We start from the raw sequence: 17406 nt of genomic DNA, 5'->3' as shown, positions 1-17406 counted from the left end.
TACTCTTCATGGAATAAGGTTCTTTTAGACTCTCCAATTTACAATTCCTAGGAATATGGTAGCATGCAGAATAAGGCAAATTTTTCTATGAACTATGGTCTGATCATGAATAAGAGGTACATTTTTAATATATTAGAAATACATTATTTATTATTGTACCTTGAGTACTCAAATAATGTACCATAATATATTAAAAATATATATTTTATTCATAATCCACACAGCAACATAGACCATAGTCTATGATTCTATGGAATAATGATTGGTACGACAAATGATAATATACGGTAATAATCCACAGGGACAGGGCAAAGACGAGCAAAATGAACTGAGGATATATAAATACAGTATGATTATGATAGGAAGATCAGAAACCCAATTGGGCATAAAGTCGAAAACATATAATATATAATCCAGCACAGCAAAACAAGGCATCAAAATTGGCCATGTACATTGATTGAATCAATTTTTTGAATTCTGTCCAAAATGCTTGCACCTCTTCTGTCAGTCAAATGCCATCCATCATCATCATCTACTTGGGGTTCTAATAACACTATCAGAATATACCATCATTTCTGTGATGCAGCCGCTGCTATGCCATGTTTCAATCTCAATCTGCAACCACAAATCAAATTATAAACTAGAAACCAAAATTGGGTCAAGGAACAACAAATGTGGTTTGAAAGTTTGTGTGTGTATACCGGCAATGTTAGGCAAAAATGCTGAGACTTCTTTTAGCCAAACCCAAATCCTTCACTGGCCTCGTGAATTGCTAGGAGCAAGCGTTCTCGAAGCTGTTCCTTAGATGCGTACTCGGGAAGGTCCAATTGGTTGAAGCTGGAGACATCAAAATAATAATCACGTAAGATGCTCCTTAGTTGCAAGTAGTGGAGTACATAATAACGAGGATGCCAGATTTAAATACTGACCATGTATGAGCAGATGGCAGTCGCTCTGGAGCTCCATATGCCTTGTGAATCTGAAACCGCTGAGGACCAGAAATACCCTGCAATGCCTTAAAACCCTCCAAAGGAACCTAAAAAAAAAAAAAAAAAAAAAAAGCACAACCATCATAAGCCTAACTAAGTGTAGCAATTGAAGTGAAGACTAAAGACAACCTTGAGAAAGAGAAAATTGAAAAAAGTCCGTAAAAATATATATCCAAATATTTTATATACACAGACCTTTGATGTACCAGTCACAAATTGAAGCAATCTTGCCATATCCTCCTTGTTAAAGTTTTTCACAACCTCCCAAAACCACTGGACTGCATTAGATGCAACTGTATAACCAGAGTACTCTGTATTGCACTTCAAATCTTCCACTACAGGGACAATAATTATGGTATGAATAACACAAAGATATTAATTATGAATAGCACATAAGAATTATTATTGCAAATATTAGAGTCAACATGCCAACTTACAGTCAATTTCTGGAAGACCACTAATTAGTAGCTCCAACTCTTTATCGTTAAAGAGGGAGATAAGTTCCCCTGGTATTAATTCATTGAATCCTTCCAGAAAAGAATTTATTTGAGGCCGAATAGCATTTGTCAGGATATGATCAGCCACAAGATCAACATACTCATGCTTTGTTTCCTCTGTAACCCTTATATTTCTCCCTCCAGGTTTAAGCTCAAAATCAGTAACCTTTTGTCAAGGAAAAGTGAACACAAGTTTAGGACCAAAAGACTCGGCTTAAAAAGAGGAAGGAAAAACAATACAAGTGGTTCTGCATTTGTACCTCGGTTTTCTCATAAAGAATATGTTTTTCTTCATCTGCATCCATGCTGAATGTCAAATCGGGTATGTCACTCACATCATTCTGCCATCAGAGAAAAGCAATATTAAGAATTAAGAGAACCAACTCTAAGTTAATATGAACCCGCTACATGCAGAAATTAGAGCTAACCTCTAGCATCCATTTCAAGTTCTTATAGTAATCGGGATCAACCGCCTCTATATCATGGTAAGTCACCTTCACACCAAGGATGTGTTTATAGAATGAACGCGTAAAGTAAACATCCATCAGTTGTCCATCAAACAGTGCTTTGGCAACCTATTAAAATAGTTACACAAAATAGAAATTACTTATGGAATGTAGACAATAAATGAATAGCTCCGAACAGAAAAGGGGGAAGCAGAGAAGAATTAGCGACTCCTTGAGGACCTACCACTCTGCCTACAAATCTGAAATATGAGAGATGTTCAGTCTGGTAGACAGAATTTGGGTTTGGTTGGAAGGTAGCATTATTTCCAACAGTAGTAAAGAGCAAAGCTCCTTTGTCAAAAATGACCCTAGAGAGCAACTGGTACCACTCTCTTGTCAAACCACCAGCATCAATACCCTCTTCACCTTGAAAATGCACATTCAACCGCCCCTTCAGTTCTTGTGTGGGTCGCATACGCAATTGGTTATAAGAATCCTCCAAGATATATGCTCGCCTAACACCAATACGCAAAGGACCAGAAAGGTGTTGCTCATGTTGCTGCCTAATTCTGGAGCGGAAATAAGCCCTTTTATTGTCAAAATCAATCAACCGTGGAGCTCTTAGCATCATGGAAAGTGATTTTTCCAACAACCCAGGGTTCTGACGGACAAAAGCATTCAGAAGCCGTCGGTGCCTTTCAGCAAATCGTACAAATGTGGTAGCCCCATCAACTCTTTTCAGTGAATCCATACTTGATTTCATAGGCAATGGAAATGACGTCCCTGCAGATTCTTTCACCTCTCTTGCAGTTGCATGTACAAGATCTTGTTGCATGATGGAATTTTTTGCCTGCAGTTTCTCACATAAAACAAAGAAAGCTTCGATGAAAGGTAATAATCTCTGAGTCCCAGGAGGAAGAGGACGAGAAACAGATGCAGGACCATTAATATGCTCCCCAATGTTAATATTTGACATGACTGATGAGAAGTTGCTTTGTGCCAGGTCAGCCTCCATAGTGCCAATGCATTCACTCAATTCTTCCCACAATGGTTCCAGTGCAACATTTAACTTCCACATAGTTGCGTGCTCATCCCACTCCTCATCCTTTGTGGTATCACCATTGTCACGGGTGCTAGTTGAACTGAGAGAACAAAGTGTCTGCAGTACACGAAGAATAGCAGCCCCAGCCACTAATCCAGTGCTCAAGCCCAGCATATGAGTATTCCTAAGCGTGATGAGCTCAGTTACAGCAGAGGTACTCAATTTTTTAGCCAATTCTGAAAGCTCTAAAATAAAATACTTGCGATGTGGTGCAGCAACTGAAGCCAATTTCTTAAGAACCTCACCCGCAAGCATGTAAACTTTGTCAGAGAGCCTGACAGAAAACCATAAGAAGTCAGCACAGATAATCTGACACTTCAATTTCAACAGTTGTGTAAAACAGTTAAAAAAATAGAGGGATGTGGAAATCATATATAAATAGAATATCAGTATGAGCTAAGAACAACTAGATAACAGGTTCTCTATAAGGGAGAATTATATTGCAGACAATTACAGTAAGAAGGTAGGAAGAGTACCCCTCATCACCAAGAAGAGTGCAAAGGTTATGCAAATCAGAATGCGGAATCCGCATGAAGATATCGTGATAATTCAGGCTTTTATGACCATCTGATACCTGTCTCTCAGGACAGGCACTATGATCATCTTGAAGGGACTTTGCATCCAATGGACTTTTCTGATTATCACTCTCCATTTCATTGCCGGTGGAACTTTCAGCAGGAGGCCTAACAATTTCAGAATGAGAATGACTATCTAACTTGGATGCTGCTGTATAGACAATCACTCTTAGCAGCCCCATCACCTGTGGCATAAATATATATATATCAACAAACATATGAAAAGTTACACAAGGGCAAGCTAAGAAAGTAACAATTTGGGCAAAGCATACCTGTTCAAGATGTGCAATGCTTCGTGTGAAAACGGGTTGACTTAAGAGCTTAAGAAAAGTTACCAAAGGAACATCCCCGTTAGAGCTTATAAAAGAATTCGATGAATCCCCCCCAATAACCATTTTCTCCTTCCCTTTCTTGTTATTAGAACGTTTTAAATCTGAACATTCCGGAGCAAGCAAGGGGTCAAAGTAGAAAAGAAGATCTGAAACAGCAGTGTGATTGGTGGCGAGATAAGTAAAAATCTCTAAAATCCTACGCAATACCAGTGGAGGAAGGCCTGTAAAAGAACATAAATGATAAACCATTGGTAACTCATAGAAGAGCTAACTGCAAAGGTAAAAGTTCAATGTCATTTCAGATTGGGAGTACCAGTAAACTGAGACCGGCAACAAATAACATTGGAATGATACCCATAAAGTCTCTGTGAATTAGTTGTTGAGCTTCCTGTTTCAGGCATGATAGCTTCAAGCAGAAGGCGAACTAAAATTCCTCTTGTCCTACCATGTGCACATAAGTTCAACAATAGTCTCTGCAAGAGACCTTTTCCAAGAGGCTAAAAACAAAGGAAAAGAAAGAAATATCTCAATCTACATGCCAGCATAAACATTGCAAACCAAAACAAACCATCAAGGTAAAAGTGAATTCAACTTAAGAATTCAACTTATTCAACAGCAGTTTAAAATAAACCATCAAGGTAAAAGTGAATTAAGTTTATACAACGTAACCGTGAACTCAAAATCTACTCAGTATCTGCCTATTTAAGAATTTTTCTAGCTGCTAACAACAATTCCTTTGCCTTTATACTCCAGCAATCAAAATAATATGTAAAAAATATGGCATCAATTTCTAGATTCTTCTTCAACCAATAGAAATAGCAAAAGAAAAAGCATCATTATTACTTCAAAGCAGTATGATGGCCATAAATTTGTGATAGTACAGATTAAGGTTAAATACAAGATAAAGATACTTAAAGCTCACATGACATGCAATCATGCATATTACCCTGTTCAGGATCTTTAGGTTCTCTTAAAGAATACATGCCATTACAAATCAGACATTAAAGAATTTGATCCTCAACATTACCTGTGCCAGTCGTAAAAGCCGAATTAGTGCCTTCAAAGCGTTAGCATCAAGAAGTGACTCTCCTTCAAGTTCCTTCAACTTCAAGCTCTGTGAGAGAGATGTAGATGCCCTCCGGCCAATTGAAACACCCACCCCTCTGTCCATTACTGTTTGCCTAGCAAATCCTAGACCATTTCTTCGACCATTAAGCCTGTGGTTGCCTCCAAACAAGCTGCGTGCCTGATAATGACTCATTGCCCTGTCTCGTAGCATTTGGGCTTCAGCAAGTAAAGGTGATGGCAATGCATTCAAAACTGCTTCTGAGGAAGTCAAAAGCACCTGAGTACGAAAAAAAAGAATACAGAGGTTAATATGATTAAGCGAGGCCACAAAGACAAGGTTCCAGATGCAAACCTCTTCACGCAAGTCAGCAGGAAATGTGGCTATGATTGAAGCATTGTCCATATCCACAGGCTGACCTTCAGCCTGCTGTGCAATCCTTTGGGCTCGTTGTTGGGCCAGAACTTCTGCTTGAATATCTGGAGGTAAGGCTGCTAAGAACTCAGGATCAATATCTTCAGCAGTAGGTGGTGCATGCGATGGAGGCTGAGCAGGTTGGGCAAGTTGTGATGCAAGGACTTCTGCTCGGAGATCTTCAGGAAGTGCCTCCAAGAAGGTTGGGTCTATACCATTTGCAATGGGATCTTCATTGTGCAAATTAGTCTCATTAGTTTGATGTGAATCTTGGACCTCATCAACATTCTGCCTAGACGAAGGGTCTTCTTGGTTCTCAGATGAAGATATGGGGTGGAGAGTGCCATCTGTGTCAGCACCAGTCATGTCAATATCAGAATTTTCTTGAACTAAGGATGTAGGATGCATAATGGAATCATGTACTGCTTCCCCAGAGATTAGCAGCCCATTATCATCGGGCTGGCTATCTGGTGCTATCGGCATTTCATGTCCCCCATCTATAGGGGGCATATTTGGAGCACTCAAATCACCTTGGCAAGACACAGACTGTGAAGGTAAATCTGGTGTAATCTCAAACAGTTCAGTTCCGGTCCCATTTGCTTCAGTGACCTCCATGCTATTCATTGCAGGATCATGTGCTTCTGGGCGTTCACCCTCCTGTGAAGCAATAACCTCAAGGTTGACTCCACCACATGACTGAACTTCTCCTGGCTGACTGATGTCATCACCATTCTCATGGTGTTGATCATTTCCGCATGAAACATCATTGTTAGGACCCTCTAAAACATGTTGACTATCACCAACTACAAGAACGTCTGCCTGCTGACTCTCAGATAATCCAGTATTCCGTGTCACCATTTCAGCAGGACTATTTGTCAAGACAGCCCTGTTTAGCTGGGATATGAAATGCTCTTCAACCATCTCTGCAACAGTAGAAGCTTGACCACCTGCCTGGGGTTGACCATCATCACTCCACCTGCCATCACCTGGGCCTCTCCTACCTGAAAGTAGTAGGGACTCCATTCCAACAGAAAAGTCGGTAAAAGGAGGGACTGTGCCACTCAGTCTATCACCAACACTCAGTCTATCACCAAATACACTAGATGGAGCATTATCATAGGAATGAACAGGAGAATCAAATGTGTAGAAGCGAGATACATCGAAGGTCCCTCCAGATAGGGCTTCTAAATTATGTGATGAATTGCCAACTGAAGACCACAGAGGAATAGATTCGCTTGAATGTGATGGCCTTGAGAGGAGTGGATGTTGAAGGCCAGCTCCTTCTATGGTGGATTGATCAAAGGTATTCCTAGTTGTCTGTCGACGCCGCTCAATGCCAAAAGGTCTACGGAGGCCAAATAGATCATCAACATTTACCCCCTCAAATGGCTCATTTGCAACATCAATAAGTCCACCTCCAGTTCCCGGTTGCCCAAGAACCTGCAAGTGATCTAGCCCATCTAAGGCTTCCCTCCACCTGATCTCAATCACTCGATTTTCATGGAATTCATCCTCTTCTTCATCAACCACATCATTATATTCATCTCCAAAACCAGTATCATCATGATCTTCCACATCAGTATCAGCCAGAGACATCAAACCAGTGCCATCTTCAGCAATATCTTCATCCTCCTCATCCCCATCATCATCATCTTCCTCCTCCCCATCATCTCCCATTTCTTCATCTTCTTCACCCATGTCATCATGGACCCTGTTCTCATCATGAAAAGGCATTCCTATCTGTTGTGTGTTACTCAAGATACCACCATCTTCCATCTCGTCACGCATATAACCCATCCCAAGGTCCAATGTTGGATTGGCAGTAGAAGTCTCTTCCTCCTCAGTTCTCATCTCTTGTTCCATCAACTGGTTTGGATTGCTATCACAGTTATTCTGAGTTTCTGGTTGCTGCTGTCCTGAGCCTGTATCAGGAACTCCATCCTGTCTACTATTTCCGGCATCATCTGCTGATTGAGAAGCTGAAGTTGTATTCATGTGATCAATAGACCTATCACTCATACCACTTGACTTCTTCTTGTGCAGAACATCAGATCTAAAAAGTTGTTCACTAGCATAAGCAGCCCTCGTTAGACTTTCCAAAGCCTTGAGTATCAGATTCACTACTTTGGGAGCATCAGGATGGTCCAAATCAATTGCTTGAAGAATGCCAGACAAACATTGCACAACTCCTCCATCTATCATGCTTTTGGCAATATCAGGAGAACAGCCAGAGCTAGGTAAGCTGCTAGAAGAAGAATTTTTGGATAAAATGGAATATGCCAGATCAACCAAAGCAAGGACCTTTTTATCAGGTAATAGAGTGTTACTCGAAGAATTGTTCCCCCAGTTTAAGAAAGAAGATAATGATTTTACTAGCTCATTAATAACACGTCTACGGCCTTCATTAGAGCGCCCAGACAGAACTACCAGGAACCACGAGGCTTTTTCAGACAGCTTATCTCTCCACTCATCAGGACCAGCAGATTTATCAACTGAGAGGGGAAGAAGCTGATGTACAATATGGTGAATGATACCATGTGGAGGATTTTCTAACGAGTTAGATTCTCGATGTTGGCACATCTTTATATCCCGCCGCAGGATAACTCCAACAGCATGCGCATACATCAGAAGGATATCACTCAATAACTTGAGAACGAAAGTCACCTTAGCCAGCCTAGCTGATTTCTCTGTCACAACATCCAATTCAACCTTCTGTGTCTCATCAACCTTCAATTTACCCTTCACCTTGATAGTAGGTTCATCTACCTCCATAGTATTGATGCCCAAGCAATTTTCCTCCCCTTTGTCTGCAGGAAATGTAGAAACAATTTCAAGAAGATGATCAATAACCTGACTAAAGTTCACAGGAACTTTCTTGTGGCCCTTAAAACACTTCCCTGATTCATCAAGGGCCTTATTTTCAGAAATACGAGGACACTCATTAGAAGAACCTCCAAACTCTGCACCAGATACTCTTCCTTTTTCCTTTTCTTTCTCCTTGTCCTTATCTTTATCTTTAGATAAGACAACAAAAGACCTCCCTCCTAATGATTCCAACTGACAAACAGTGTGTGCTGCTTTCAGAAATACATCAGGATCTCTACATATTACAGGTGCCATTGAAGTCAAGAATGTTTTCACTGAGACTCGACCAGCATTACGATTTCCATTGAGTGTTTGTCGTATCTCCATTTCCATGGCCATTTGTAAAGTTTGAGGATCTTCAAGAAGATGACGAATGATAGCAGATACCAAGGTGTCATACCCAGGGAAGAAGCACCTTCTTGGAAGACCAAAAAGAGCAGCAATCCCTCCATCTTCAAGGAATTGCATAGCAAGAGCATGGACTTTTGTCAAACGAGCACATAGCTGTAAAGCAGCCTGCATAACCATTGGTGGTGCATGCTTTTTTATCAAGTCACATGCAAGACTGAGCACCTGACAACTGTCTTCAATTTCCAAATATCCTGTAGGTTTTCCAAATATTCTCTCAAGACCAGCACCAGTTTCATATGCCTGGGATGCTGCAGCTGATTTCTTTTCCATAAGTGCTTCCAAAACAAGTGATGAAGTGTGCCCTTCAGATGAACCCGGTAGAGATTCACCCTGAGTTTTTTCTGTGCCATCACCAGAGAATTTAGGCCTAGTTTGTGACAAATTAAATAAGATAAGCAACATAGCACTTAAGCATTTAGGAATTAACAGTTCATTTCCAAATTCAACTTTAGCCTTGAAATTCATCAAGACATCAAGTACTACAGATACGACACCATTCTGTGCAGCAATTTCCCGTGCATTTACATCTTCAGAAAGAATCAATGCTATGGTGTGTGATATCATGCATAATGCACTGGTATCCTTAGAAAATTCAAATGGGCAAAGTTTTAGCTGCTGAATCAGATATGATATCACTTTGGCACGATCTTCTCCTTTATTCCGATTGCAAAGAGTTGCAAGCAAATCCATCAATGGGAAAACCAATGTATTGCAACTCTGAAACAGCTTCATTGTTGCAGCAAGGACATCATCAACAGGAGGTGGCTTTGTCTCACCCTCTTCTGTTAAAAAGTCCATTGATTTCTCAGTGCTTTCAGTTTTAGATGTTTCTGATGAACCTCCCAGGGACAAAGCAAGAGCACGAGCCAGCTCATCATCTTCTTGAACAGGATCTTCACCTCGACTAAATAGCCACTCCATAGCCATCTCCACACTGTTTGTTTCCACTCGTCTTAATGCCTCTTCAGCTCTTGCTCTTGGAAAACCCATCTCAACTATGGTAGCTATAGTAGCTTCATCAGGTGGAGGAACCGTGGAACGTTGGTTTGCAGTTCCAGATGACCCATCATATTTTCGTTTCACATCACCAACACCACAGCATATGTGTGTCATTAGCATGATAGTCGAAGTAACAAAGCCTGCACCACAAGTGGGAAACATGGGGTGGTTCCAGATGGGAAGTATGACATTAAGAACCTGAGACTGCAGCATACGAACAAACACTTCCGGATCTCTTGGAACAGGAAATAATCCAATCGAGAGACCAACTGCAATTGGCTGAACAAGCAGCTGCGCCTGGGATGTTGAGGATGAAGATAAAAGCATGGAAGAATTGACAAAATATTCAAGCATACGGCAATAACTCTGGAGGGTATCCAACAGCCAGGAACCATGAGACAACTTACTCTCCTCATCACCCTTTTCAGCAGCAGCACTAGATGTTGGTACAGAGCAGGGAAGTGTCCACAACAACTGACTTGTAGCTTCAAATGTAGTTAACAGCTCCTTAAAGGTCCCATGTACATAGAAGTTGTTAACCAGAGTGGCATAACAAGTACGTCTTCTGGCATCAAAAGTAAGAGATACCATGTCATCCACAACCTTCCCAAGATATCGACATTTGACTGATAGATATAAATCAGGCCCAGCAGAGTTGGGATATCCAGAGAAACCAAGTGCCTCAAGAAAAAGTTTCGCCAAGGCAGTTCCAATGCTCTTAGAAGCAGAATGTAATGATCCATGCTCAGTTCTCCGACGGCCCAGTGTAAATCCTTTGACAAGAGCAGTGAAAAAAGATCTCAAGCTGCAAACAAGCTTCTTAATAATCTCCAAAACAAGAACATCAGGAGTCTTTTTTTTCACCTCCTGTGCTGATGTCTCTGAAACACGTGCTGCAACTTCAGAATCAGCTTGTAAACATTCCAAATGCCTGCTAGCCCTGCCGCGAATACATGCTAAGCCATGGCGACTACGACGATTAAAGAATTCACTGGAACGAACCACTGGAAGAAAATCATGATCTGCACCCCACTGAGAGCGAGAATTATTCCTAATAGATACATGATTCATGTACCTTATAGAGCTAGCATTGGTATCATCGTCACTCTCTCTCCCAATGACATTGGACAGAGATGCATCTGCACTGTGAGGATCTACTTCCACATTCTTCTTCTCATCCATCCTAGAATCACAACAGAGAGAAATTTGCCACTGCACTTCCCTGTAAGCTTTACCAAGATCCTTCAATATGTCAGCATCTGCAGTACCCAATTCAGATACAACTGAAGTAGACCCCTTCAACAAGAAACTGGAGAGGGATAGGAGACCTTCTAGGCTAGAAAGGCTCCTCAGAACTTTTGTCCTTGTTGCACCCTCAACCTGTGCTAGCTGTGTCCCTCCAACGGAAAGTAAAAGGTCATTTGTCAATGTCAGATGCTCTCTCAAAAACGAACACACTGCTCGAGCTAGTGAAGCAGAATGCTGGGGAGAGAAGTTCTTAAAAGCAACTGACACTGTTTGACCAACTGAATTTGGAAGTGGCATACAAGGCAAAGTAAATAACTGTAAAACAGCTTCAATACCTTTCCTCTCAACAAAAATACGGCATGTATCTGAATTCTGAAGAATTGTCTCAAGGAGACGGGCTACATTGCTTATACATTCAGGAAGGAAAGACTCTGTTTCCAGTGACAAGGAATTACTACACAGTTCAGGTACATCTGCACTTCCATCCTTGTGTGCATCTTTATCATCCAGCATAGCTGCACTCTTATCCTCAGTATCAGTTTCCATAGGAACAGGGATTGAGCAGCTTGGAGCATCATTAGAAGAGGTGACAGATTCAGGTTTCAACCCAATGTTGGTAATGTTTGTCAAGATCTCAATCACCATCTCTACGCCTGAGCCACGAAGAGATGATGTGTGGCGCATCAATTCATCTAACCCACTTGATAGAGAACTTGGAATATCACCTGTAAGGGCCCGCATATATGCTTTGGAAGTAAATATTTTCACAAAACACTTCAAAGCATTGCGATCTTTAACAGCTTGAAGACCATTGTTGTTCAAACACAAGGCATCCAAACACTGGGGTATGCAAGTTATAGCTTCTCCAGAGCAAATGACACCATCCATAATAGCATCAATGAAGGCAGTTGGAAGACCAGCTGCCTCTAAGACAGGAAAGCAAGTTGGATCTTTGTGAATAAGATCACTCATGACAGTTGCGGCAAGGGAAAACACACCCCCTCCAAAATCCTTAGCTCTTTTAAATATTATGCACAAGCAATGTGGCAGCAGGCTCTCTTCTGAACCATATATACAAGCAGTTGTTCGAGGAGCATAAGTTCCCAAGGATATTGCACGCAATAAAGCTTTCATCAGAAGTCGCCGGTGATAAGCAATCAACACATCAGAATAAAGTACATGTGAGTTGTCTGACTCGGAAGAAGTCCCTGTAACAACTTGAGAACCACTTGGTTCAGAATTCTCAAGGTCACTATTAGCACTTTGTAGCTTTGAACCATCTTCAACTTGGGAGACTTCAAGTTTAAGACGTGATATGGTATCATCTAGACCTCCCAAGTCTCTGAAAAGTACAGCGGCTGGATTACTGAAGTCCATAAAGGCTTCTAGAACATTAACAGCCATGCTAACCAAATGCAAATGATGGGGATCAGTGTCTTTGAGTAGAGGTAAAAGAGTTGGTATAAACCCTGCTTCTCTCATCGCAGAGCAACCAGATGAAGTTGATGTTAAAACAGAAACAAGTGACAATAACGTCTCCGCAAAAACAACAGACCATTTTGAGGAATGGCTAACAACAGAATCTACAGCTTTTTGCATGAGGCTGGAAAGAATACCTCTATGCCCACTTGATGTTACTGCTGTCAACACAGATGGTTGGCGAGATCGATCTTGACAGAGAGCAACTAAGGAAAGAAGACTCAGAATTCGAATTTTTTCAGAAACTGTATCTTCGTAGCTCAACAGTGTAACCAATTCATTAATAAACTCTGGCTCAGAGTTAAAGAATGAATTCAAGTCATCTATATCACTACATGCTTGAACAAGAACTATAATGGCATATAGGCGTATGCATGTATACTGTTCTCGTGCAGCAGGGGAACAGAAAGCTCTTGCATACCTCAATCTTGTCAAAAGAGAAAATCTCAAACTGGGAGGAACTCTGTACTCTACAATTAGAGCATTCAAAAGCTCAAGATCCGATTCCTGTCTGGTGTTAATGTTTGGCAAATGAATGATTTGTAAACCTTGAGCAGGCAATTTGGCAGAAGTCAATTCATTGGGAGATTCATCTGTTGCATAAAACTCAAAATGCAGAGTGCAAGCTAATTCACTGGCAATTGAATCAGAGCAACTCTGTAGAGCACATGTAACTAATCCAAGGCCATCTTCTTTACCACCCCAACCTTGTGCAAGAGCAAATAACTTGGACTTAAGAAGAGCATCTCTTAAGATGTATTTCCCAATCGTTTTCTTCAGAAAAGCAGCCAGAGTTTGCAAGCATGCCTCAACAACATCTGCATCGGTGGAGGCAAGCAGCGCTGACAAATGATGCTGCATTATCAAAATGTAAACTTGTATTATATTAGTGAAACCATGTACACTGCATTGTATGAGTTGTAATCATCAATTATGAATTAAAAGACAAAAATTCATCAAATTGACTTTAAATTAATTAAACCAAATTCCAGGGTTGAACTGTATTTTAAAATCTTCAAGTGTAAAATTGTATAGCCCAAGTACCCGAAGAGAAAAGGTCTTAAATTTTCCTCCTCCTCTGAAGTTTGGGAAGCAAATCAAACATTTCCTCAGGAAATCCCTAAATTACCTAGTGGCATTTTATTTTAGAACTTCAAATTGGTAAAGAATTTTTCACCTTACCCAGTTGACCAGCTTAACAGAAATAATTAATTCATGAATTATTACAACCCATCTTCTAAATCAAGTAAAATTTCTATAATTTTCAGTGTAAGGTGAGGAAATTTTTTTATTTCTATAATTTTTAAACTACTGCACTGCATATGCATGAATCATATCATGCAAGGCATCACCCACCAGAACAACCAACAAAAGGACAAACGATACGCATGTAAAATTATAATCTTAGGTGTGAGACAGTAGGTTTTAAGAGAAAGATCTGGACAGTAATTGTTTGAAGACTTCAGAAAAGGAGAAATGCAGAAATCTCTAGGTCTTTTCATGATTACAAGCGAATACAAGCATGTATATTAGTAACTACTAATTGTCTAATTGACTATGGCAACATTACATACTTGAAAGTACTATCATATCGCAATTAAGAGATCTGTATCCCAAAAACGGAAAATAATATACAATTATACATGACAAGATATGAATCCTACCCCAATGGCAAGCTTCAAGGAAGGTCACATACCTCATAAGAGCTATAGAAGTGCTTGTTGGTGCAGTTTTCAAGTATTATCCTTATGACGCGGAGGACCTGGAGAACAGCCTCCCTTGGAAATGGAGAATCAGGTTCCAAAAAACTGTCTTCAAGTTGCAAATCCTTCCTAGGTTTGATATGTTTCTCAAAAAAAGAATCGAAGTGATTGAAGAGATCAACCCAGTGATGAAAATCACCCTGTGTTTAGAAAATGTTGTAAGAAGCAGGCAAGTGGAGAACAAGGAAAAAATCAGGGATGTTGTATACGCACCTTGTCAAACTCCCAAGTAAAACCTTTTAAAGGTTCTTCTATATTCTCTAGAGGAGTACCAGTAACAGTACGGATGAAAGATCTAATCTTTGGAGGCTGTAACAAGATAGCAGAAAACATTATCAGCACACATCTCTGAATTATCGCAAATCTCTGTATGTCATATGTATAACTAATAAAATAGTGCTTGTTTTCCTGGGTAATTTGTCACAAGCTTAGCCTGCCCAGCCAATAATTGGAAAAAGACTAAGCTGGTGGACATTTTAAGATTACAGGTGTATATGAAGTTCAATGAGTAAAAAATTATGAAAACTGAAAGGAAATGAAACAAGTGGAGTAACTTATCAAAAGGGAGAAACAAGCTTAATGTATTGACAGATACACTTTCTTAGCACAATCAGATCTCCTGACTAACATTTAGTCTTTCCCTCATTTTCTACATAACATCCATTTAAAAACTATTTATAGTTCATGTGTCCATAATGAAAGTTGACACTTAATAAATCCTATTATTTATTGAATTAAACTAACTACATTGAACATCCATTTTAAGGAAAACTATTTTTGCACAGGTGTTCAAGCCTCACTTTGGAACATTGAAATTGTTCACAAGACATGCTATAAAGACCAAGCATGTCCATTTAATATTGAGCTGGTGCTAATACAACCCAGGTGCAGTCAAATAGAAAATCAGGACAAAAAGCCCTGTTTGAGAAAACATGAATTCAAAATGCAAGCTTGTCTTTGAGGGAAATATGAAATCATCTGCCAAGTACTATCTTTTATGAGCGGGTGCCTAATAAACCAATTTCCCAATATCATATAATCAATTTCAAAGATGAGCTATTATCAGGTAAAAATCATATAATCAATTTCAAAGATGAGCTGTTATCAGGTAAAAATAAAATAACACATTTTTATTGAATCTTGAGTGATGAAAAGTACAAATGGGTAAATGGTATCAACTTCAGACAATTTCGATTACTAATTATCATAATAAACAGTTTGATTCTATGAATACGCATAACCAAGAAAGAAAACTAAATAACCCAGAATTCTCACACCTGGAAAACAATTCAATCACAAGTGTCAGCCCACGTGATAAGAATACTCTAAAAACACACAGACGCACATAACAAAATGAATATGTGTGTGAGAGACTGACCACTTCAATTGACTTCCTTCGCCTCAACTTCATATTGGAATCAGCCAATTCACACCATTGCCAATTCAGAAGAAAGAAGCGGAGAATCGACCGATTCTACGGCCCGAACCGATCGATGATTGGGCGACAAGTAAAGAGGCGCGGGCTCGAACGATCGGAGCGGGTTGCCGACCGAGCGGTGGCGTGGTGTGATTGAGAAGAGATGGAATTTGAAGGAGAGAAGGAGGTTTTGTAAAGATCGTGGCCTTCTAGGGTTTTCAGCAGAGGTTTTTGCTAAGGATTGGCAAATGGCGATCACACAGAGATAGAATTAGAGAGAGAGATAGAGAGAGTGAGAAAGAAGGAATGAAATCCTTCGCATAGCTGGGAAGTGTATGATATATTTGTAGAGAAAAAATAAATAAAATTGGTACAAAATGGAAAATAATTAATAAATTTAATAAATATCAGGGTATAAATTAACTATTCCTGTACTAATATACTACCGACCTTCTTCGATTTTTTTTTCCCTTTTCCGCAAAAGAAAATATTTTACCGAGCATACTTTTTCCTCTTCTCTTGTTTTTTTAAAAAAAAACTTTTTCCTCTTTTAGTTATTTTTTTTATTTAGAAAATGATGATTTAAGTCCATCAATTATATTCATATTGTATATTCAATTCTTGAATTATTATTATACATATATTTTCTCCTTTAATTATGTGTAAAGTGGTAATTTTAGTCCATCACTAATCAATTATGTTAATTTTAATAATGCATTTTTAAATTTTAAATTATTGAATGACACCTTTGTCATTTTTATTTATATCATTTTCTATTAAGTAATTAACGAATAAGAGTCAAATATACCATCGAATTGCACACGATAATGCAATTAGGCTACTGAACCTAAAAAAATTACAATTGGATCCCTAAACTAACTCATTTCATTCAATCCATCCAATTTGCATGTTTCTAACATGCCACCATAATTTAAAATATTTTTTAAACATAATTTTAAAAAAATTATTATTATTTAAAAATAAATTTTAAAAAATGGTTTCGTCTTTTCGAAGACGAATAAACATTCTTCCAATAATTAATTAGTCGTTGAGTTTGATAGACACATTTTTTACCATTGAAGTGTAGCTAAAAATTTAAAAGTGTGTTAGTTTCTAAGTTTACAAAATGTTACTACTTGAAATAAATATTACGAATTTAATTATGTTGTTTGCATGTCAATAAGTTCGAGCGAGTCTTCAATCCATAACACTTTCAATTCATATATCATTTTCATTTTCTTGAAAAAGAAAAAAAAAGTAGTAGTGATTCTACCACAATTGTATTTTCACTTTTCCATTTGCAACAAAGCACCACAAAAAATAAGCGTATTATATCATAACAAATCTTCATTACAAATGAAGAGAATCGGTATATATGAAGATTTAATTGAGAGAATTTGAGAAAATTCTATGAAATGACTAATGTCTTTCAATAATTTGAGAATTTGAAGTATAATCTTATAATTTTTAGATAAACTCCAATGAAAAAAAAAAGTGTGTAAAATTTAATGATTGATTAATTATTTAATACAAAATGATACAAATAAAAAATGACTAAGGTGTCCCTCAATAATTTAAAATTTTAAGATGTATTATTAATATTAACATAATTTGTTAGTGATGGACTAAAATTGCCACTTTACAGATACTTAAAGTATAAAATTTGTGTATGATAATAATTCATGAACTAAGTTTACTATATATGTATAATTAATGGACTAAAATCGCCATTTTCCTTTTATTTTACTTTTAATCCTCAATTATATTGATATTTTTATTTTTACTTTCAAAATGTTTTTTTTT

At 38.6% G+C, this 17406-nt stretch overlaps 1 protein-coding gene across 1 annotated transcript; it reads right to left on the bottom strand.

The window, feature by feature from the left end:
- Nucleotides 1-313: 313 nt before the first annotated feature.
- On the bottom strand, nucleotides 314-15924 carry LOC116023301 (E3 ubiquitin-protein ligase UPL1-like). The gene is made up of 16 exons (XM_031264295.1): nucleotides 15565-15924; nucleotides 14400-14495; nucleotides 14120-14326; nucleotides 5362-13278; nucleotides 4969-5286; nucleotides 4255-4438; nucleotides 3882-4162; nucleotides 3511-3794; nucleotides 2177-3308; nucleotides 1915-2061; nucleotides 1747-1827; nucleotides 1427-1652; nucleotides 1185-1324; nucleotides 930-1036; nucleotides 702-837; nucleotides 314-615 (listed from the first exon to the last, which is right to left on the bottom strand). Exons 1-15 carry the CDS (start codon nucleotides 15595-15597, stop codon nucleotides 735-737), a joined length of 11256 nt encoding a protein of 3751 aa, XP_031120155.1. The 5' UTR covers nucleotides 15598-15924; the 3' UTR covers nucleotides 314-615; nucleotides 702-734.
- Nucleotides 15925-17406: the final 1482 nt, after the last annotated feature.

The sequence above is a fragment of the Ipomoea triloba genome, chromosome 6 (genome assembly GCF_003576645.1).
Source record: "Ipomoea triloba cultivar NCNSP0323 chromosome 6, ASM357664v1".
Taxonomy (NCBI): Eukaryota; Viridiplantae; Streptophyta; class Magnoliopsida; order Solanales; family Convolvulaceae; genus Ipomoea; species Ipomoea triloba.
This window is presented reverse-complemented; position numbering and strand designations above follow the sequence as displayed.

Coding starts and splice junctions, on each gene's coding strand:
- LOC116023301 (XM_031264295.1), bottom strand. CDS start 15,597: ATGAAGTTGAGGCGAAGGAAGTCAATTGAAGTG. Junction 13,279..14,119: donor ACTTCTATAGCTCTTATGAG/GTATGTGACCTT, acceptor TTGATAATGCAG/CATCATTTGTCAGCGCTGCT. Junction 1,325..1,426: donor TGGTCTTCCAGAAATTGACT/GTAAGTTGGCAT, acceptor TTGTCCCTGTAG/TGGAAGATTTGAAGTGCAAT.